The sequence below is a fragment of the Gymnoscopelus microlampas genome (assembly GCF_963454915.1).
Source record: "Gymnoscopelus microlampas genome assembly, chromosome: 11".
In the NCBI taxonomy this organism is placed as follows: Eukaryota; Metazoa; Chordata; class Actinopteri; order Myctophiformes; family Myctophidae; genus Gymnoscopelus; species Gymnoscopelus microlampas.
In genome coordinates, this window is record NC_139948.1 from 27,253,412 (window position 1) to 27,278,098 (window position 24,687).

Consider the following 24,687-nt stretch of genomic DNA (forward strand, 5'->3'; position numbering starts at 1 on the left):
TCCAAAATTTGTGGGAAGGGTCTATTTAACAACATGTTGAGGGGCCTCTATACACCACACCCCCAAAACCACTTTCACTTCTGCCCATGAAAGGCACCACAAATGCGAAACGTATACTGTATCGTCTGTATGATGTCATATAAATGCTATTTCCCCACACAGCTTCCTCGGGTCCTGATGGCTGCAACCCATGACTTACACAGCGCTGGCCTGGCAACCCAGGTTGGCGGAGATATGCGCTCCGCGGAGCACCCCTTTCGAGTTGGATTTACCCTTTAAAGGTATAGTAAACAGTTACAAATATTAATGTTCTTTCATCATTAATTTTCATTAATTTTGAATCAGCCCTGAGATCTATTTGTATAAAATAACTGATAACAGCTTTTAGGGTTTGCTTTAGAAATAAACAGATACCAGTGCTTATCACACCTCTCAGACAGAGAGGATAAGCCTGCGTGTACAATGATGGGTACCATAACTGTCACCAGTGACCCATCTTAGGGCAGAATGGTACACAGTGGCAATCCTATAAATAATGTCACCATAATTTAAAACTGAGAGAAAAGTGGCTTCAATAAAAAAAAAAAAGATTATCAATGTGAAATTTAAATTATAGTTTATTGTAAAGCTCCCTATCGTAAAGCCACTTGCAGAGCTTATGGATATATTAAGTGTCACATGACATTCTGAAGTTTATTAGCCACACATAGAGAATGTAGGCTATACAGCACAGATTACAGGAAGATATGTGAGTCATCAGAATTAGGCAAGATAGTAAAACATGACTAACAAGCAGACTACAATTGTACTTCCAACAGTGACATCCTGTGTCCTTAAGGGGCCTGCAGTATCTTGATAAAGGAGCACATGGCATCAGAATAACATATCTATGCTTAAATAGCTTAGAGTAAGTAAATATAGACCAGATCGCAATGTTTGAACAAAGAGGTATTTCCAGGTAGACTGTCTATGGACGTTTTAACAATATAAAATAAAGAGTTCAGAACATGTCTAGTTTGTCAACCTGTGTACATTGGATGGACAGACGGGGGCAAAAACATAGTCTCTCTCGGCCATGCCTTCGGCCTGTCGGAGAAGAAAAGTAAAAATGTATCCAAAAAGTAAGAAAATAAAAGGCAGACTACAACTCGTCTACAATTCTCAGGCTCAGAGATGACCTAACGACTACCTCCCATTACACATGTGGCCTCCATGCTCCGCCCGTAGGTGGACTCAGTTGTTTCAGTTGTAGTTTCAGTTGTTTCATTTCCTAATGTAGTATTATCCTGCTGCATTTGTTATTGTGACTCACCAGTGCACAAATCATACATAGAAAGCCATTTCATTTATTTTTGAAAAAGGGTAATAAAATAAAAGGTAAAAGCTATTCCAAATGAATGTACAAATGAAGCAAGTCAAAGGACACACACTTCCCTTCAAAGTTTCCAGAACTCTGATAAGCTGTCAATAAACAGAGGGTTGACGTAATTGACTGGGTCAGTATTGCTGCAGTATTCTTTTTTAAATCTAGGTCTACAATTTAACAGCAATCATAAATCAAACCTACCTGGGCCAGTGGTTCATATTCAGCAACAATAGCACTATAAAACACAGTAATAGCATCATAATGCAACACACCACAGTAAAAAGCAGGGTGTTTTTCTCTTTTCTTTTTTTAAAAATACAGAAATAAATATTTGATAGAGGGCAATAATTATTTTTGGCTAGTCAAAAGAACAAGATAGTGTGTCAGACTCCTTTTTTCTGTTTCTGGGTTGTTGAGTTGCCCTCAATAGCTTACTATAAGTCATAAAGATTGTCTTTATCAAGATTAACCTCTCAGCATTTGCGCATGCGGTCTCCTAATAATGGGGTCTAATATGGAGAGTAAGGTAACAGAGGGCAGATAGTGACTAATCATACACTGAATAATCACTAGCTGTTGGAAAGATAAACGTGTCTCCTCGTCTGACTTTAGCATGACTCTACTTAAAAAGTTCCAATCCAATAAGCCAAGGTCTTTAGCACACTGCAATGAAAGGGCCCTGACACAATTACTATAGATAGATGAATGGTGGCCAAATACCATGCGTTTAACATTCTTGTTAGCTATCAGATACTGCCGATCCTCAGCTCAGAATTAAGTAATTGAGAGTGCGAAAATATGTTAATTTATAAAAGTATACAACCCCAGTGGAGAGGCGAAGCCAGTGCCAGAAATGGTGCTATAGTCTCCTTTTAAACTGGACCACTTAAGAACAATTTTATTCTTGACGTACGATTGTGCCGCATGGGGAAAATAGACGATCTACATGCTCACGTGTCACATCGTATTGTGTGCTTGTGGGTCAGCTATTTATTTTTTTAGGTTGTAGGTGGTTAAACAGGGTAAACTGCTTCAGCTTTACACAGCAGAATATGAATTGAATTAATGTCCAATTGGACACTTACAGCTTCAATTCAAGAGGCCTTACATATGCTACTCTATTTCTTTCTCCCATGCTAAATATTTCCTTCAGAACATTCAGCAAAAACAAAAGCACATTCAGCAAACATTTGGCAAAAATAGAAGATCTAAAAGCTAAGGCGTCACGTTGCAATGCGTTTTGAACTTTGCACATTGAAGTATATAGGGTTTAAGTGTATAAGAGGAGGAATCAAGCATTACATCTAGGTGTGTATCAATAAACAACATATGGAACAAGGTTAGAGCCAAGACAGATGAGGCACGGAGTCCATATGGACCATTAAAGTGTACAAACACAAATTAACATAATGAGACCATGTTTTAGGATGTAAGGATTTACAGCTTTGATGTACAGGATATCGAGGCTGTAAAGGCTGCACTCTCTCTCACGCATGCCCGCACGCACGCACACTCACTCACACAGTGTGAGAGCACAGAAAGTTATTTTGATTTAGGGTCACAATTAAGAAGAGATTCAAGTTGGGGTTAGATTAGGCCTTTAGGAGTCAGGTTTAGGTTTAGGGTAAGGTGAAGGTTAGGGTTAATTTTAGGGTTAGGGATAGGGATTTTGAGGTTACGGATCACGATTAGGATACACTTTTGACATCCTCACAAAAGATACTAAAACGTGTGTGTGCGTGCGTGCGTGCGTGCGTGCGTGCGTGCGTGCGTGCGTGCGTGCGTGCGTGTGTGTGCGCGGGTGGTGGTGGTGGTGGGATGCTCTGTAGGGTGAATTACTGAAGGCCTCCATCAAAACCATTTCCTTATCTATTTTTTCACTCTGTGGAAAGTGTTCAGCCGGTTCATCAGACTTACAATAACACTCCTAACAGTGTCATAGCATTAATGTTACTTCTCACTGTCCAAACTGCCAGCAATTGGCTTTAAAGAGACAATAAAACCCATTGTTGTGTCCCTTTCAACACGTTAGTGTTTCCTGCATCTGATAATCGCCTAGGGTGTGTTGAAACGGAAGCACTATGCAACACCATGGTGTGTCTAAATGGCTTGGTCTCCCAAGTCAACCGTGCTCTCATAATATCAGAGCCATTCTGTGGCATGTATGTTTACTCAAGACATTTACAACCCTGCTAGGATGGTGACAAACCTAACAAGGGTTCCATGTAAGTGTTCTGATTCCAAAACACACCGGAACACCCTGAGTGTAAATATAACATAAACATAACGTTCAGTACCATCACAGAAAAATCTATTTGTACTTTACTATGTATACTGCGAGCTTGTATATGAGAGAGTAGGGTGGTGTCATGTTAAAGGATTAGAAGATTTCAGATGTAGTCCATGACTAGACAGCTGTATATTAGCTATACATTATAGTGACTGAGTATTAGGTTGGACCTAACCATAAAGTTATCACACATGACATGAGAACATGTGTGATAATGGAGCACTTGAAATTTTATTATTTGGGGAGTTTAACAGAAAGTAGATATATAACTTAATAAGAAGTTGGGTTTTCTCAGTGGAGTGCTAGACCCAAAGTCCAGTATACACATCAAAATAAGGAATTTAAAAAATCCCAAAAAGGGTAGCACATCCAAAGTTTCAATTAAATGGAGGACAAAGTACTCACATTTCCACTTTATTTATTGGACACACCAATAAATGAACACTTACGCGTTTCAGCTATGAGCCTTCCTTCCTCCGGCAAAATCTGATTATCCACCTTGTCAGACTGTGTGAGTGGAATTTCTGACACTGCCAGAACTTGCTATGATGGTGTGGAATGGCTCATAGATGGCCATACCTAACCCTGTCACACTTAATGACCCGTTTATGCTATGATATGGTAATTTAATCTAGGAAGGCACTAAGACTGTCGATACTGTACATTGTATGTTCACATTTTGAGCCCCCAGTGTTTTTCACTTTTGCAGTAGCGCAGCTCCGAATCTGTTCTTGAGAGATTAGGCAAAAACAAAGGACAATTTAAAACTATTATCTGCGCCAACATTTATTTTTATTAATTTATTTTATTTTATTATTTCGGTTGTGGTTGTATATTCACTGAATGAATTACACATATTATAAACAGCAGCAAAAGCTTTGAAATAAAGTACCATTATTAAAATGAGGAAAAGAAGGGTGGCCTAAGGGTGTTGCAAGAGGAAAGGCCATGCAATCTGCCTATATTATGAGATATCTTGTGTGCAAAGTTGACATTTTGGCCTAAGGGTGGTAGAGGAAAGGTCATTGGGTCACTGAAATGGTTTTGGTTTGTCCTCAGGTGAGCATGAATGCGCTCAGCAAATTCCATGGTAATCCAGCCGTTTGGTTTTGAGATATCTTGTTAGCAAGGCAAAACAATTGGTCTACTTTGGGGTTTGGGATCTCTGCCATTGGCCATGGAAGGCCTATCTCACAGAATGAAGGGACGGTGGTATATGAGTGGCCGGCTGAGACTTTTATTGACTTAATCTAACCTGCTTTTATAACAGACAATATTTATCAGTGCCACACAAAGCCTACACCTTTATGGCCGTATTGTGACCTTTGCTCCTGTCACATTGTAGCTTTACCTTCTCTTTGGAAATCGAGTCTTTGTGACACTCTAGAATGAAAGAGTGAATAGAACATAAGGGGGTAGTATTGATTCCTTTGTCTCCGCATGAGATAATTTATTCTTGTTCGTTGTTCCTATGCAAGTTGCAATCTATGTTCAGGCTGTGTTTGGTTTGTACCTAGTCTGTCTATCTGCTGGTTAACATTTATTCACCATTGTAGTTGTTATTGGAGAGGGGTTCCAGTTTAGTTACCAATCTTATATTCAAGTGACAATCAACTGCAAACTTTACTGTCAAATCAAAACGTATTAATAAGTACTAAGGTATACAAAGGTATTGATGGTCTACCCATTCCGTTTATGATAGATATTTGATATTTGTTATAAGTGTCAATTTCCAATCTACAAAATGTGAGTCTAATCCCCCCCCCCCCCCTTCGAAACACACACAGGCTGTCAGTTGACAGTTGTTCATTAACGCGTGGAGGACAAGTACTGTAGACGAGCTTTTCCAAGCTGGAGGCAAAGCTGTTGATCTTATGCTTTCTATAAAGGACCAAACCGAGTTGAAGATTTTTGTATTCAGTCTTTGTCCTCTAACCAAGGAGGATTGGATCAAACACTCTAAAAAGAGTATTTAATTCTACCTGTGTGGGCGCTGGAGAGTGTCGCGAGTGACTGCCTTCTGCTGGGACATTGAAAATGCTGATTAGTTCTGCTTTTACAGAGAATCCTCTTTGGAACTAACTTCTCCTAAGGGGGTCAATGTACATAATGGAATTCAACCTTCTTTCCTACCTCCCATTTTTGGAGATCTGATCACAGCGTTGGAATTCATTTGACATTATCAACAGATTGTTATGTTGTTGAGAAAACCCAATATCTCAATCTTGATAATGTTCAACATACACTGTTTACCATTTGGGGTTTTGATTGCAGCGGCCGTTGCCTTTGAGATGCTGGACGACTGCCGTGAGCGTCCGTACACCATGAACGTTGTTCTGTTGGAGGACAACACTGAGTGGAGTCTGAATTATGTGAAAGCGGCTGTTCAGCAAGCAATTGAAAAGGACAGGAAACTGAATGAAGAAGCAGGTAGAGCAGTGCTTCTCAAACTTTTTCATGTCAAGGACCCCAAATTGATATGTATTTGGCCACGGACCCCCATCTGAAAAGGTTTTGTGCCAGGGACCCCCTCAGAGGAGAAGATTTGTGTAAAAAAAAATCTAAATTGTTCAATTTTTAAAATATTTTTTGAATAGCCAACATTTAAATGGATAAAACGATTATGATTCTATATTAACTACTTTTCCTGGGGACCCCATGGAACCCCCCCAAAGACCCCTGGGGGTCCTCAGACCCCACTTTGAGAACCACTGAGGTAGAGAATAATGATGTGATGAATGGCTTTAGCTCTTGGCATGTGACTGTAATTGTGATTGTTCTTTTGGTAGGCTACAAAGAATGTACAAACCGCTGAATAATGGACCACATGGTTTGAATCTTTAATGACAATAATTGTGTTAATAGGGAGAAGAAGTAGAGTTAATAGGAAGAAAAGATAGAATTAGGCCATTTTAAAAAACTGTTTTACATTGGAGAAGTAAGACAAATTTCCAGTACAGGGGACAGTAAAATCATTGTACTCTAATCTTGAGAACACGATTAATGAGGTCATTTTTCACTGCAGATCAACCAGTTCAATTTGCACTACTGATTAATGAGAATTTTTCTTTAATAAATTAATGCGTAAATAATACTGTGTCATACTACAGTGTCACACAAAAGTAGCCGTACAAGCTCACAATGCATCACATCTGCTATTTTTGCTATTTTAGATTTCATTATTTTGCAAAAGTGAAAGTGTTTAAGTGTTTTATAAATTTTGATCCAATGAAAAGTATAAGAGCTTATGAGTAAATAATATAACTACATTGGATCCATTTGAACACAAGTTGTTTTATTTTGGAAAGTAACGGTTTAGGACATACTGTACACGATTTCCACCCGACAGCGACGATATCTATCAATAGTTCTGATATTTTAATTTTCCTTTCTCTTTCTCGAGGTTTGAACTTCACGTTAACAGCCAGCTACCATGGGTTCAACACCACGCTATACAGACGCAGAGGCTGTGGGAGCAGCTCGTGTGAGGGGGTGGAGATACTCAAGAAGTTACATGTATGTGTGCACGTATAGTCTCTTTCCCACACAGCACCCTCACTGTTAATTGAACAAATATAACCTAAATGATTTGGTCACATTTGTACAGCCTCAGAGTTACAAGAGGATTTTTACTGTGTATCTACCTATCTATTATGTTCCTAATGACCAGCATGAGATGGAAATGGTGTTTGTCAGGTCTCTCATAGTTGACCTTATGTCATTATAGAATGCTTTATTACGTGTTATGATTATTGTTATAAAGCATTATGAGCATGAATGAGTTCTTATAACTATAAGTATACAGTGTTATAATACAGATTATAATACATTATACGTATGTTTATAATGCATCATAGACATGGGATGCATGGCAAGTGTTACCCAATTGTCTAATATTCAGGGTAAAATCAACGCTCCAGATTTGGCTAATGAAAATAGACACAGAAAAGTGTATTAGACAGGGTGTTACTCAACTTTTTAAACCATTACTCTGCCTATAGCAGAAGAAGATTAGACAATGTACAATGCCAACTATTCGATAGTATAGTGGAGTAACCACAATGTCTTCTGCAGAAAGAAGGTGAAATTGGCTGTGTCATGCTGGGGCCGTCCTGCACATACGCCACCTTCCAACTAGTGGAGTGAGTATGACTTCTTCTCTACATTTATATCATATCTTCTTTTTTTTTGCAGAAACTCCCACTGTGTTGTAGTTAGTCATGAGCATAGAGAGTAGAGAAAGAAAGAAACAAAGTCAGATATGAAGACACTATCAAATATGCAAATGTACATGATCAAAATAGAAAATGAAAAAATTAGGCAGGATAGCACAGTTTTAGTGGATACACACTACCAAACACACACGCACGCACGCACGCACGCACGCACGCACGCACGCACGCACACTCAACCCACACACAGCGCTTGCCCTTAGTTGACTGGTTGTTGAATTTACTTTGAACTTTTTAACCCCTGTCCCATTGTGACCCCTCTCTCACAGTGAGGACATTGGTTTCAAGCTGAGCATTCCCATCATCTCTGCCGGGAGCTTTGGTCTCTCGTGTGACTTCAAGAAGAACCTGACCCGCATCCTGCCTCCAGCTCGCAAGATAGCGTCCTTCTTAACCTCAATCATGGCAGAGAAAGACAAGCTCTGGTTCAAACCAGTGTGGGAGCAAGTCTACGTCTACAAGAAAGACAAAGACATCTCCACGGAGGACTGCTTCTGGTGAGAGAGATCAGAGGGCCTGCCGCTCTGCATGCTGGCTCTCTGAAGCATCACATATGCTACTTCCTCTGCACTGTAAAATTCTTAGGGTTAATGTAACCCTGAGCATGTACAAAATGTATTGCTACAAAATGTATAGATAAACACGGAGGGTTTTACTGTGTGTTTCACTCTACCCATACAGAAATGTTTCTTCTATGTGTATTTCATTTTCATGAGTCATATACTGTATTACATAAAAAGATTAGTTATAAAGGACCCTACCAGGTTCAGACCAGCATCAATACATATCACTGTCTATTCACAGCTTCCATAATCAGTGAAATGTTATAACATACCAAAATGAAAGTAAAGGAATCCAAATGAAGCAAACCATGAGAAAATTGTGACTCATTGCAAATGTATATATGTCTTCCATCTTACTTGTATTTCCTCAGGTACATCAATGCTTTGGAGGCTGCAACATTGCACTTCGCTATCACTACCACGAGGGAAATGCTGCGTAGCGAAGTCCAGCTGTATGAAGCCCTGAACTCTAATCGCAGACACAGTAACAGTGAGTATTTGATGAAAAATATAAGTGAAACAAATGTGAATAGTTTTTTTGGAGGGAGACTGGATAATGGTTCACCCAGTGCCAGACATTGAAAACCATTGTTTTTTATGTCTTGTTATAGACGGCCAATTAGAATAATACAAGCATAGAATAAGTCCATACTGTATATATTTCCAAATAGTAGCCCAGAGTTTTATACGCAAAATCAGTTTGGACCCCGGGCATTTAAAAGGAACCAGGCGGTTATTTGCAGCAGACCCCATGTTAACCTCATAATGCATCACATTGTGACGCGCTGTGAGCTTGTAGACTGGCTATTTTTGAAACATTTTTGAAAATCTCTGAACATTTTTACTTTCTTGGAAACATTTAGCCTATGACAACATGTACAAAATAGGGACACCAGGTTGAAAGTAGTTAAGATACAATATACATTAAAATGCCCCATGTTGTTGAACGTATGAAGACAAATTAATTGGTGTTATGGTTAGAGTTCTGTGCTCTTTATGCATCACAATCCCGCTTGTAAAGTTTAAAGTGAAGTACCTCACTCTGTCTGCTCAGTTTTAATGTGTATGATAATGCTTTGTGTTTATAGTTTTCATTCTGTGTGGAAACCGCCTGGACATTGCGGCATTGAATTTGACGGACATTCATGACGACATCATGTTCATTCTTCTTGATATTTATAAGTAGGTCTGATTATATCTGTCTATCTATCTGTCTGTCTGTCTGTCTGTCTGTCTGTCTGTCTGTCTGTTATTACCGGTACAGTATATTGTTTGCATATTGTAGATAATGGTATGTAAAAATCTATTAGGAATTCCCAGAACAATAGTCTTTCTCTTCCAGCAATGGGTCCTATGTCAACACAACGTCCACTAAGAACATGGAGAAGGTACTAGTGGTCACTCTGCAAGAAAGGAACTTGACTGACTCTGGGTACAATGATACGGGGGTGAGCCAGCATCACTGCAACACGCCTAACCACACCTACAGTAACCACGCTTGTTTTGTATACTGCTGCAACGCGTCTAACCACACCTACGGTAACAGCCCCTGCTTTGCCTACTGCAATGTACATACCCATACCAACGATAACCACACCTGCTTCGTATATTACTGCAACGCACCTAACCACGCCTACACTAACCACATATGCTTCGTATAATGCTGCAATGTGTACGATAACTGTGCTTGCTTTGTATACTGCTAGCGCCTCCTTTCCTGACACACGCACGCACACACACACACACACACACATGTCTTTCTATAATTTACACACCAAGGAGCTGATATCAAGGGGCTGGTGGTAGACAACCGCCGGAGCAAAAATAGACCCCCAGCCCCCTGCATCATTCGGGGGAGTCAGCGGAGTTCATTGACACCTACAAGTTCCTGGGCATACACCTGAACAACAAGCTAAAATGGACTGATAATGCTGAGGCCCTATACAAGAAGGGCCTGAGCAAACAGTTCTTCATGAGGAGGCTCAGGTCCTTTTCTGTGTATAACAGGATGCTGCAAATGTTCTACCAGTCTGTTGCAGCCAGTGTCCTCTTCCCTGCATTTGCATGTGGGCAGAGTTACATCACAAAAAGGGACAGTAGCAGACTGTACAAGCTAGTGATGAAGGCTGGCTCTGTCGCTGGTGCTAAACAGGATGTGGTTGAGGTGGTGGCGGACCGGCGAGTCCAATGACGAAGCTGGTGGCTATTATGGTTAACTCCTCCCATCCGCTCCAGAAGGATATAGTAGGGCGGCTGAGTACCAGTGGTGAATGCAGATTCATCGTTCCAATATGGAAGACAGACGGACTGGGTCAGTCCTTTGTGCTGGCAACCATGAAGCTGTACAATGACGTTAATGCTCTATTCACTACCAGGTGTCCTGGTCTGTGGTCGTGGTCGAATTACCAATGTGTCTCTTGTTCTTGTGACTCTTTATCTTTCACACCTGCTGTGTTCCTATTATCTATTCTTTTTGTCTTTTGCACAGTATGACTGTAGCTGTAACTGCCATGGTGACTACATTTCTATTTAGCTATCTAACTCTTCTATTCTTTATTATCTTCCTCCTCTCCCGTACTGTCCTGCTACTCACTCTTGCTTACAAACACAATCTCTCTCTCTCTCTCTCTCTCTCTCTCTCTCTCTCTCTCTCTCTCTCTCTCTCTCTCTCTCTCTCTCTCTCCAGCTAAATGACTATGTGGCAGGCTACCATGATGGAGCACTGCTGTTTGGCCAGGTCCTGAGAAATAGGCTGCTCAATCAGTCAAGTGACAGTTCCACTTTTGCCCTCAGCGAAAACCCCTTCGGGAATGTTTCTTTTGAAGGTACATTTATAGAAACCCTTTTATTTTTCCACCCATTTGGTCTGGACCCCCCAAATTAATTCATGTATTTGGCCACGGACTCCTCATCTGAAAGGTTGTTATCCCAGGGACCCCATAGAGGATTTGTATCGTTAAAATGTTTCAGAAATATTCCAACTATTATTTTTATTTTATTTTTCGTGCCGTGTTGTGAGCTTGTAAATCGGCTCTTTTGAAATAGGCGATGTATATAGGGTTAAAGTTAGTTTTTTTGTAAAGCTTAATTTATTTTATTTTAATTCAGCCAACTATTTTTTTTTTTCCAATTCTAGTTTTCATTTTTTTTGTTAGTTTGAATCAACTATAATAACCCTGCTAATCATATCGGCAGTATTGTGTCCAGGAAGTCAGAACCACACATACCATAACACACATGTTGCAGTATTGGTCACGTGCGTGTGTGTGTGTGTGTGTGTGTGTGTGTGTGTGTGTGTGTGTGTGTGGCATGCGTGCTTGCGTGCATGCATGCGTGCGTGCGTGCGTGCGTGCGTGCGTGCATGCGTTTGTGCATGCATGCGTGTTTGTCCGTGTGTTCATGTGTGTGTGTGTGTGTGTGTGTGTGTGTGTGTGTGTGTGTGTGTGTGTGTGTGTGTGTGTGTGTGTGTGTGTGTGTGTGTGTGTGTGTGTGTGTGTGTGTGTGTGTGTGTGTGTGTGTGTGTGTGTGTGCGTGCGTGCGTGCGTGCGTGCGTGCGTGCGTGCGTGCGTGCGTGCGTGCGTGTGTGTGTGCGCGTGCATGTGTGTGTGTGTGTAAATGTTATTGCAGGTATGGGAGGACACTATGAGCTTGATGAGTTTGGGGACAGGGATGCCAACTTATCTGTGTTCTATACATCCAAGACCAGTGGCATGGTGAGACAATGACAACCCCCCCCCCAATGTCAACAATGACAGCTACACCTTGACCCACCTCAGCAGTGAGGTGACTTTTTTGTCATACTGTCCCTACATTTACAGTTCGAAATACTGTTTGAGTTCAACACTGCTCTGAATGAAACCACAGTGGTGGACGACAACCCTGCTTTGCATTGGGACGGAGGTCTTCTGCCTGGTGACCGACCAGCCCAACCTGGTAAGGATTAAAATTAGGGGTTCATTAGGGGTGCACAGTTAATCAAACTAGTCGATAAAGATAATCGATAATTTAATAAAATAATCAATTAATAATCAATCCCTATTTTGGGCATTTCATTGTATAGGCGAAAAGCTTTACGAAAATTCAAATATTTTCTGAAATAGTTCAAATAGCCAATCTACAATGCATCACAATGCGACGCATTGTGAGCTTGCAGATCTGACAAATAATGTCCAAATAATGACAAAATATGAAACATATGCTTCTCGATTATTCAATCAGTCAAGACATTTATCAATTCAATAATCGCATCAATAATCGAAAAAAGAAAATCCATAGCTGCAACCCTAATTAAAGGGTTGTAAAATAGGACATTTGCTGTGAAAAATGTGTCTTTTGGTTTTACTATGGTAGAACTAAAAACAGAAAAGATACAACGCATAGATAATCACTAGACACAGGGACAGCATAATAGAGCTCCCAGCACAGAATTATCATAATATCAGAATTATATAATCTGTTGAATTATGTCTGTATCCCATAGTGAAGAGTTAATTTGTTGATTGTATGTTGAAATGATCTGTCATTAAAATGTGAACCTGTAATACATACAGTACAGTATATACAGTATTGTTTGGTAAGCTGTGGTTTCATGTGTGTTGTTGTGTGTGTGTGTGTGTGTGTGTGTGTGTGTGTGTGTGTGTGTGTGTGTGTGTGTGTGTGTGTGTGTGTGTGTGTGTGTGTGTGTGTGTTTCCAGACATTAGTACCATCATCATCATAGTTTTGAGTGTGAGTGTGGCAGTCGTGACAGCCATTGCTCTCATCTTCTACAGGTAAACACACGCACACATCATGAAGTCAATGTTAAAAACCATCAAAACGTTTTATTTCTTTTACCCTTGCGATATGAAACACTGCATAGATCTAAGTGTGTGGACATCTCTCTCATCAGTTTACGCTAGTGAAGTAAAATTGTTTGCTCTATTATACTAATGGATTTGACGAATAAGTAAACACATTAATTTATCTACCTTTAAACTCAAGTGTATAATTATCAGAGTAGTCAAAGGAGGTAAGAAAAGGTAATAAAGTGCGTGTGGGGGATTTAATGTCAGACAGAACAAAAAGGAGCGTCGCAACCAGAAGAGATGGTCCCACCTCAATCCGGACCTGATTGGACCATTGGATGAGAAGGAAGTGTCTCTGAAGGTAAGCTCAATCTACACTCAACAAACGTTCTCAACAAAGGTTTGATGTGTAGCAATGTCAGTACAGCTGGTGGGGGTTTGATGAGATCAGGCTAGGCTGACACAGACTGAGATATTAAGATGAAAGTTCAGGGGAGAGTTCACGAGATGATGGTGGTGAGATAAGATAAAGATGGTCAGAGTCAGATACGGTTAAGTGTGGTGAGATGAGTTACAGATGGTGAAATGCAATAAAGGGTGGTGAGATCAGATGAGTTACAGACGGGGAAATACGGTAAATTGTGGTGAGATGGGTACTAATGACTATGACATACAGTACAGTCTGGTGAGAATGTATGTCAATTTTAGATTCATTCACCATGTGGCATTTTACTAGTTTATTATTATATAGTGGGAAACGATGCTTAGGGGTGTCAATTGCTTGTGTTTATATTTGGAAGCCTCTGTAATGCCCACAAACTTGTTGGGAGAGGCCTGCAGATTGCATGTGCTATGGCACTGGATACATTTTGTTCAATGTCTGCGATAATTCCCAGTCACAAAATATGGAGGAGAGTCAGGAGACGATGCTTCCTGTCTCTGTGAACTGAGACTGAAAACCTATGTTGTTGAGAATTTCTTGTTAAGTGTGAACACAAATAAAGATGTCAAAGATGTGTGATCTTGACACAGAAGTGTGTGTGTGTGTGTGTGTGTGTGTGTGTGTGTGTGTGTGTGTGTGTGTGTGTGTGTGTGTGTGTGTGTGTGTGTGTGTGTGTGTGTGTGTGTGTGTGTGTGTGTGTGTGTGTGTGTGTGTGTGTGCACGCGCGCATACTGTAGATTGAGGATGAGAGGAAGGACAGCATATATCACATGCATCGAGGCCGCTATGACAAAAAGGTATCATATGTACAACATGATTGATGATTTGTAAGATTTACAAAAAAAATCTGATATCCATGTAATGTACTGTATCTCTCTGTATCCTTTTAGCCTGTGATATTGAAAGAGTTGAAACTCACAGATGGAAACTTCAATGAGAACCAGAAGATTGAACTCAATGCAGTAAGACCTTCCATTTCAGTTGTGACTAATTCTTTCTAATACTGTTGATTCATAAAGTGAAATTCTTTGTCATAGAAGCTCCATTGTTGCAGTTTCAAGAAAGAGAAAAGGGTAGAAAGAGATAGAGAAAGCAACAAAGAAGAAACAGATGAGATATCAACATACAGTAGCAGTGTGAAATATAAAGTGCATGATGTGCATAAGGTGCATGGTAAAAAATAATTGCAGATGATGTAATGACAGATATGTGCATACTGTAAACTGCATGGTTTAGGAAAAATCCATGAAATAAGGCAATTAAAAGTAGCAGAGTAACAGCTGTGGCAGAGTGTTCAGTCCAGAATAGTCATACTTAACTGTACATACATACAGTACACACATGTGTGGTGGCCTGTGTGGTGGCCTGTCTAATCGGGACAGCCTGTTGACAGGCAGGCTTAGTGTTTGTTCAACAGTCTGATGGTAGCCAGGTGGAAACTGTTCCGTGGTATGGCTATACATTGGTAGTGTTTGCCTGGCCATGGCCGCAGTAGTGGTGTGAACAGATTGTGGCTGGGCTGGGTGGAGTGTCCTTGATTCGCTCAGCTTTTTACACCATATATTCGCTGGAGGGCGGACCACACCTGCAGGTCCACAAATAACGATTTTTAGCAGCCTCTGCTGGTCACTACCGTCACTGCAAATATATAGCGTAGTCCTGTATTACCCAGAATTCCATTTGTTTTCACTGGAAGACAGAAGCGTTTCAAAAAGCGTTCTTTTAATTGTTTTATAGTCTATAGTTACCCTCCCAGTCCTCGTTCAGTTAACTTTTCTGTCAAACGTTACGCAAGTCTGTTACCACGCCATTGAGCCATAATATTATTGCCTAATGTGTAGCCACCAGTTTGCTTATCGTAACTTTTTAACTGCTCTGGGTTTAGCTAGTTGTTAGAGTTTGTGTTTTGTTGCCAGGTTTAGGAATCTGTTATCTCCCTGTCAAATGAGATTTAGGACTTTCTTGGTCCTACAGGTTAGTGGTAAAGTGAGTGCACCTGGAGAGTTTTTATCACTCTTTTCCTCTATACCTGAATAACACAAATTTACTTTATATAAATTCTCCTCTGGTTTTCTACATATTTAATATAAAATTGAGATGGCAGGGCATGTCTCCTACTTAAAGTTAATAGCTATATCTCTCAGAGGTAAAAACAAAACAAAAAACAATTGTTAGATTTATATTATAATAATTACGTATAATCATATTATTTATAATCTCAGAGATAAATTAATGCAGCTACAGTATCTATCATGCCCCCATGTAAAGCATCTTTGGGTACTCAGAAAAGCGCTATATAAATTCGAGATATTATGGTTACCATTGATTTCCACCGTCTTTGTACAACTGTGTGAAAATAGCAAAAATAGTAGATCGACAAGCTCACAACACGTGGCATCAAGCTTGTAGATCTGCTATTTTTGCTACTTTTGAATTTGTTTTAAAATGTCAAAATAAGGTTAGTCAGGGATAATGTTTATGTGAACTTGCCCCTTCATCTGTTCTCTAACATTCCTGCTATTTCAGCTGATGCGTATTGACTACTACAACCTGACCAAATTCTACGGCACTGTGAAATACGAATACGGTGTGTTTGGAGTGTTTGAGCTCTGCGAGAGAGGCTCCCTTAGGGTAAATGATCACTCATATTATCCACAGTCTGACTTTTTACAATAGTAGTCCTGTCATTGTGCTTTATTGTGTGCATATACCTACATAATATAATATTATTTTTGTATGGAATTTTACCATGTTAGTTAACTACCGTGTGTCAAAGGTAGATGGATGTTGGGACACAGAGGCCGTTTCTACTAACTTTTATCTTTTAATGAACCCACATTCTTGAAATGTTAGCCGCCCCAATGCAAAACAATGGTTAAAGACAACATTTTGTAAAAGATTCAATCCTGGCTTGATTCAATATTGAGGTTGAGTGACCTCCCCCCAACAAGGCAAACAGTAGCCTAGTTTTCTGTACATTTATAGGCAATGACATGTACAGTAAATGCACAGCCAGCGTTAAGGCCCCATGTACACTTGTCAAGAATGTGTTGAAAGTGACCAAAGGTTCACTCGTATTTATCTCATTTTCATTAACAGCATGTTCTGGGCGATAAAATCTCCTACCCCGATGAAGCTTTCATGGACATGGAGTTCAAGATATCAATCATGTATGACATAGCAAAGGTACTTCTATATACTGTAAATATTGCTACGTGCACTGTACACTGGTTTTCCTCAACCTTTAGAATTTCAAGGACCCCCAGTTTGATATGCATGAGGCCATGAACCCTCATTTGATACAAATCTTTTAAATCAATGGGACCCCAATATACACTGTAAAGTCCTCAGCGTTAATTTAACTCTAAGAATGAAATGTTCAAAATTCATTGTACATCCAAAATACAAAATCATACACACGAGTTACAGACCCATAAGGGTCCATTTGGACCCCTGGCTGTCACTGGACCCAATTGTTAATTCTAATATAGTCTAACTCTAAATTGATACTCTTTCATTGATGTTTGTGTTAATGCTAAGGTAGCTGTAAACTCTACAGTTGATTTCCAACTTTTTAAATGTTTTTTTTGTATGTTTTTTTCAGAAATTGAGCTTTGTTCACATAGACATTTGAGCCCCCCAGTTGCGAAAATCACTGTGGAGACTAATAAGACAAATAAAACAATTAGCTTAGTTAATTGATAGATACCTCACTATACCATTCTATAACTTGTATTATGTTGTCTTTATATTCCACATAAGCAGAAATCATACCCATAAGTTAATCATTATGCTCTCCACATCTGGATCAACCAACCTACATACATACATTTATTTTTTCACAGCTCTATCAGTTCTTTGACTTGAAGCTAGATCAGTTTTTTTCTCCTTATTTTATGGCTTTGTTACAGGGCATGTCATATCTCCACTCCAGTAACATCCAGGCCCATGGTCGCCTAAAATCCACCAACTGTGTGGTGGACAGCCGCATGGTTGTGAAGATCACTGACTTTGGCTGGAACACTATCCTCAGTCCTAGCAAGGGTGAGGCTCACTTACATGTTGATCCTAAAAGTGAGAGAGCCAGAGAGAAATTGTGCCACATTTTAAATGATCTAATTAGCTTTAGTATAGTCTGTGCTATTTTATTCTCAAAACTATGAAGATGTACACTACAGTATTAATGATGATTGACATGTTACTCCTGTCCTGTCCTGTCCTGTCCTGTCCTGTCCTGTCCTGTCCTGTCCTGTCCTGTCCTGTCCTGTCCTGTCCTGTCCCTCTCCTCTCCTAGACCTGTGGACAGCACCGGAGCATCTCCGTATGCAGGGCGTGTCTCAGAAAGGCGATGTCTACAGCTACGCCATCATTGCTCATGAGATAGTTTTGAGGCGGGGCCCATTCTATACTCAGATGTGCTCTGATCATACAGGTAGGTCTGGCTGATATGGTGCAAGATAATTATGCAATTCATGACCGTTTCATGTTCATCAGTGTTGAATATTATGTAACTTTATTGCTTTTGTTTCGATTTGCTTGCGTAATGTTCTACTTCATTTCTACTTTGTATTTCCTCCAGTTTTATCATTGCACAGTTGCCCATATAATAATAATAATAATAGTAGTAGTAGTAGTAGTAGTAGTAGTAGTAGTAGTAGTAGTAGTAGTAGTAGTAGTAGTAGTAGTAGTAGTAGTAGTAGTAGTAGTAGTAGTAGTAGTAGTAGTAGTAGTAGTAGTAGTAGTAGTAGTAGTAATAATATAATGTATGTATGATATGTAAAATACTATTATGTAGCAACACAAAAGCACCTCCTGCTGTCCAGATATATGTTTACAATATCTATGTACACTATGACCAACCTCTGCTCTGCCTCAGAGAAGATGAACAGAGTTGAGAATCCAAGTGGCCTGGCTGTCTTCAGGCCAGATCTGAACCTTGACGCTGTATCAGAGACAGAGACAGAGGTAAAAGGCATTCCTCATTTATATTGTGTACCTTTGTTACGGGATAATCTAAACTCGGATTGTGTGCAAATGGACAGTGATAGGTCAATTTCACTATAGCCCTAACACAAGTTATTGAAATTGTGTGTGTGTGTGTGTGTGTGTGTGTGTGTGTGTGTGTGTGTGTGTGTGTGTGTGTGTGTGTGTGTGTGTGTGTGTGTGTGTGTGTGTGTGTGTGTGTGTGTGTGTGTGTGTGTGTGTGTGTGTGTGTGTGCACGCGCTCATGTTTAAATGTATACAGCTGTACATGCTCATTAAGAGCTGCTGGGATGAGGACCCAGAACGGAGGCCGGATTTTAAAAAGATAGAGGGCATTCTGGGAAAAATATTCAGGTATGTACTGTAAACAATTAAGTCAATTGTCTATTTGAAATCAGAAGCACTATTATAAAGTACACACAATCCAACATTAAGACCAATAACTTTACATAGGACTTTTCAAGTTCAAGTATATGAATTTACAGGATTAGCTGAACAGCTGAATGCAGATTCTGCACAGCCCTACTGCAGTTTAGTTGGACATTCAGACAGGACAGGAGTAGTAATCTACCATGAATCAGTTGCTATAGCCTGTCCAACTGTTTGAATCATACCTGTCAGTTAAATCTTAAATTTCCGTTCAAAATAATGGTACTGTACAACTGAACAATCCATGAGCAAAGCTCATCGTCTCAGGGAACTTGAATGTGTTTTAAATTGTTATGTGTTAACCATAATGGTTTTGGGTCTGTTTCCCTTTTCTCAGTAACCTGCACAACCAGGCCAGTGAGACATACATGGACAACCTGATCCGCCGTCTTCAGATGTATTCCAGAAATCTGGAACATCTGGTGGAAGAGAGAACCTCGCTGTACAAAGCGGAGCGAGACAGAGCTGACCAACTCAACTTTATGTTATTACCTGGGTGGGTTCAAAGAAGAACAAGTTAACCAAATTACAGAAAGAAAGAAAGAAAGAAAACAATAATAATACAAGGCCTGCATAGTATATACTGTATTTAATACCCTTTTGTTTGCAGTTTTCAAATATGTTCTTTTGACACATGGAGAATCAAATGTTTTATGGTCATGATTCACCAGGCTTAAAATAATTAATATAAATATGAATGAACGGAAATCAATAGAAATGAATGGGCTTTCTATCTGTGGAACCACAAAACCCTCCATGCCAAGTCATATTTCCATCTGTCATTTATCTATCTTTAAATGCATGGTGTGTGTGTGTGTGTGTGTGTGTGTGTGTGTGTGTGTATTCTTGTGCGTATCCCAAGAACCCTGACCGATAGATTTCAAACTGGGCATTTGTGTCTCCGAGGACCCAAGGGTGTGTTTTGCCAAGTGGGAATTCTGTCAGACTGGCGGTCTCTTGGTGTCTCTGTCTGTTTCTGTCTCTCTTTTATGGCCATATATGGAGATCCCTGATGTCATCTATGTCATGTCATACTGCAACGGAATGAACGGATATATTGCATAACCAGAGGGGCATGCATTCCCAACAGGGGAACTGAACAGACTGTATTTCATATTTAATGTTTCACCCAACGGTTCACAGACAGCTGTTGTTAAACCTCCTGGCCTCATATCATTATATTTTTCACAAAAATGTAACAATTCCCGGAACACATTTGTGTTTGATATTGTTCATTAATACATCTTATAAGTGTTCTCCATATTTTGTGGTGCTGACAGCATGTACTGTAGTGGTGCAAACAAGACTGTCCCTTTGTGACTTTCTCTTTTTCTACCCACTCCCCTGCTACCCCCTCCTACTGCATGTGCAGGCCAGTGGTGCGTTCACTGAAGGAGACGGGTCGAGTGGAGCCAGAGCTGTTTGAGGAGGTGACGGTGTATTTCAGCGACATCGTGGGCTTCACCACTCTCTGTCACTACAGCACGCCCATGGAGGTGGTGGACATGCTCAATGACATCTACAAGAACTTTGACAGCATCCTTGACCACCATGATGTGTATAAGGTAGAACAGGCCTACATAATGTGAATCACTGATTTCATGCTTGGATCCCCTCCTGCAGGAATCAGGCATTTAACCAACAGGTGTGCCAACTAATCAGACCATGGGAAGCACCTCATGCCAGGGATTGTGGTTTAGAAAGAAGTTAGGACCATTCTATTACCTTACGATTAGCTTTTTGTTAAATTTGTAAAATACTGTAGTTAGTACCATCTAATTCTTGACTTCTAGGCTAATCTTTTTGGATGAGTAACCATGGGTGATATTTTGACAACTGTTAAAGATGCACAACCTGCCCATCAAACAATACAACTACTGAATGTGCTGTTAAAAACAGAATACTCAATATTGCATCCATATGCATTTTGTTAAAGACAGATACTTGATTCATAAACATGATCCCTCTGCTATCTGTTCTCTATCTCTCTGTCAGGTGGAGACAATAGGTGATGCATACATGGTGGCATCCGGGTTGCCTAACCGTAATGGGAACAGGCATGCAGTAGATATTGCTTACATGGCTCTGGATATACTGGAATTTGTAGGAAACTTCCAGCTCCAGCACCTGCCTGGCATCCCTCTGTGGATTCGTATTGGTGTGCACTCAGGTACCATGAGGCCCAAACTCTTCATCTCAGAAAGCAAAATCATGTCATTATAGGCAAAAATGTTAGAAAATAGAAACAATAGCAGATTTACAAGCTCACAACACACCGTATCTCGGTGCGTTTTGAGCTTGTAGATCAGCTATTTTCACTGTCACGTGACCAAGCACAAAATAGGGCTAAAATGGTTAAAACTATACCAGCTTCTTTTTTAATTGGGAGGTAAGGCCATGATACAATGGAAGACTTTGAGGAAATCTAGAAGTACAATTTTGCCACAATTACTATAAGCAATAATACTGTATATTTCAATACACTTACCTTGTTCCTCATTCTATCATCCATATTGATCACAGGGCAGTGTTGCCCATCAACGTCTCTTAATGTTGTACAGGTATTATCACTTTGGGCACCTTTTGTTGTCAGCTATTCTGATGTACTAAAGTAGCACAAGGACAGTTCCCTAGGCTAGTCTGTCTTTTGTCACTTCATTCACAAAATATATATACCGGTATGACTGTTTCTATGTAAATGTTCTTTTTCTTTAGGTCCGTGTGCTGCGGGTGTGGTAGGAAACAAGATGCCTCGTTACTGTCTGTTTGGAGACACAGTCAATACGGCCTCACGCATGGAGTCCACAGGCCTACGTAAGACTCATCACATACACATGCACGCACGCACACACTTCTACATACTGTAACTGTGTAATATACCCATTGGACCCTCTATGATTAATCTATCCAATGTCTTCCCTCTAGCCCTGAGAATACATGTCAGCCGGTCCACTATCAACATCCTCCAGAGGACAGATTGGAATTTTGAATATGAAACGAGAGGAGAGACTTACCTCAAGGTAAGCTGGTGTAAAAAGTTTAATGTGTAGGAGTGGATGGAAGACTCAGCAGTACTTTATCCAAAAAGACCATCAACCCAATTAATCAATTGTGTCAACAACAACCAAACAAAGGGTTTGTTGCATTGATCATATGTTGAAATACATCACAATTGATATAATCCCAATTGATAGTAAAGGGGTGTAGGGGGTGTTGTCCGCTTAGTTTAGTTTTGACTGCCTGTTTGTGTTTTTGTTGTGTTTAAGTCTGTTTCTTTTTCTTCCTTTGTCTTTTATGTCATGTGTATTATTTGTTGAAAAATAAGTAAATACTTTAATGACAAAAAACAACAACAACAACAACAACCAAACACTCCCAATGTGGTACTTACTACTTGGTCATTGTGTCTCCATGGTACTGGTCATTGTGTCAATAAGGTACTGGTCATTGTGTCTCGATATCATGGTCATCATGTCAGTATCATTTGACATGATACTGATGTCATTGTAACATGACCTCAGTATCAATATGACACCATGGTAACATGGCAGCCCTGCCATTCAGTGCTGTGATGCAGTGATGTGACAGGGCCTGACACTGACATCCATACACAATTCTACTTATAATCGTAATAGGCTTTTTTTTTCTCTCCCTGGGAATATACCATAAGGAAATCGATGAATGTTTTCTAAATTATATAAACAAGACAATACACAATAGAATAAAAATTAAGCTTACATTCTAATTGGGTGAGCAGTATCCCCCAGCTCTGTGACAGGAAGGGACATGGATATTGTATAGGGGAGATGGCCCAAAAAAGGTTGAGAAACACTGTACTAGTATGATTTCATTAATTCATTCTAAGCATAACATACCTTAGAGGTCCCGGAGTGTCATTGTTCTTTATTATCTGACCTACAGGGTAAGGGCAAAGAGATGACATACTGGTTAACAGGGGTGAAAGGAACTGAATACTACCTGCCAAACCCACCAACAGCGTAAGTCCATCAGTAATGCCTAATTTATACGTAGCTGTATGCCAGTGTGACATTCAGAAAATAGCATGTCCACTTGAGCCTTTATATCTGAAGTACTGTATAACTCAAGCTTAACATAGAATCATTCACCTCTCGGTGAGTATGGCAGTGGCTTATAAGTGGCTGTCTGGGAACCGGAAGCTCCCTGGCTCCTCCTGTGTCACAGTGTCTTTGAGCAAGACACTACTGCTCCAGATGTGAATAGGATACACTGCAAAGTACTTTGGATATAAGGCACTATGGAAATGCAGACATTATCCATCCAATTATTTGGCAAGACAATTTAATGTTTTCCTCCACGTTAGAAAAAATAGCTCCTCTGTCCATCTTCTATCTTTTATATCTGGGCCTTCTCATGTAAATGACCACTTGAGGAGTACAGGAATTGTCTGGAGGGGGCTGTGACGTTTTACTCCTGATTAATATTCTACTGGTAGATTCATTTAAAATTGCTCTGGATATCAGACAAATTCACAAGACATAATAGTACAAATAGAAACCCCCATCTCTTTTAATCTCCACCAGAGAGAACTTCCAGCGGCTGCAGATGGAGCTGGCGGAGATGATCGTGTCCAGTCTGGAGAAGCGGGGTGCGGGGAGCGAGGGGTTTGACAAGAGAAAGACCCTGTCCACCAAAGTGCGTAGGAGGGAGACCAACAGCAGCCTGATGGGGGACGGCCTGCCAGAGTACCTACACTTAGTTGTTAACAGTGAAAACCCCAGTACTTACCTGTGATGATAACCTCCATGCACCAGAATAGGACGAATACACAGTAAAATCCTTAGTGTTAATTTAACTTTGAGAGTCTCTCAGAGTTACAGAGCCTTAATGGTCCATTTGTTTGGAAGTTTGGAAGTTTGGGTCCAACTTCTGTGATGGCCACCTCTGCAGATACACCCCTCCTTATGGTAGAGATGATGGAGGAGAGCTTCATTCACAATACTCCTACAAATGTAGACTAGACTCTATTATGGGCAACAATGGTGTAGCTGCATGGACAATGTGGCTTGATAATATCACATCTTACTAAATGCATTTGGAAAAATGCAAAAGAAGCTTAATATATACATTGTTGCACGAGTGTCACTCAACAAAAATGTAGTGTTGACTGAAGAAAGTGTTTTTTGTCGAGCGACATTTGTCGAAAGGGTTGTGCTGCCGCAGAACCCTTTCCCAAAATTAAAATGAGCCTTTACTGTCCCTACTGACCAGTGTCCACTATGAACATCATGTCTTAGTACTATGTTTAACATAACCTCTTGACAACTTGCCTTTGTTAGGGGCTCTCTTTTTATGTCTTCACCTTTAGACATATAGGTTTTGCAGACTGCCTGTTGATTTAAAGAATGTAACCAAATTATTTACCATGTAAATAGATAGTTCTACTGTAAAGACAGAGTAAAACCTAGATTATATCAAACCAAATGCCATAATACAGTATATATCAGACTGGAGAATATTTCTCTTTCTTATGAAAAATATGCCTAGTCTATTTGTAAAGTCATTAGTGTGTTCTTGTAGTGTGTTTTCATTTTGTGTTGACTTAAATTGATGTGAGG

The 24,687-nt window shown here is 40.0% G+C and overlaps 1 protein-coding gene across 1 annotated transcript; it reads left to right on the forward strand.

Annotated features, from left to right (window-relative positions):
- Nucleotides 1-4,721: 4,721 nt before the first annotated feature.
- gucy2ca (guanylate cyclase 2Ca) lies at nucleotides 4,722-23,863 on the forward strand (the record flags this gene model as incomplete). Its single annotated transcript, XM_084070692.1, has 28 exons — nucleotides 4,722-4,746; nucleotides 5,931-6,086; nucleotides 7,060-7,172; nucleotides 7,731-7,798; nucleotides 8,158-8,385; nucleotides 8,823-8,941; nucleotides 9,540-9,633; nucleotides 9,794-9,990; nucleotides 11,157-11,276; nucleotides 12,079-12,164; nucleotides 12,270-12,384; nucleotides 13,146-13,221; nucleotides 13,504-13,597; nucleotides 14,416-14,475; nucleotides 14,569-14,640; nucleotides 16,205-16,309; nucleotides 16,778-16,864; nucleotides 17,590-17,722; nucleotides 17,973-18,110; nucleotides 18,555-18,643; nucleotides 18,924-19,015; nucleotides 19,428-19,586; nucleotides 20,463-20,655; nucleotides 21,086-21,260; nucleotides 21,806-21,904; nucleotides 22,016-22,110; nucleotides 23,012-23,088; nucleotides 23,653-23,863. The coding sequence occupies 28 exons, from the start codon at nucleotides 4,722-4,724 to the stop codon at nucleotides 23,861-23,863; spliced, it is 3,276 nt and encodes a 1,091-aa protein (XP_083926818.1).
- Between the last annotated feature and the right edge of the window lie 824 nt (nucleotides 23,864-24,687).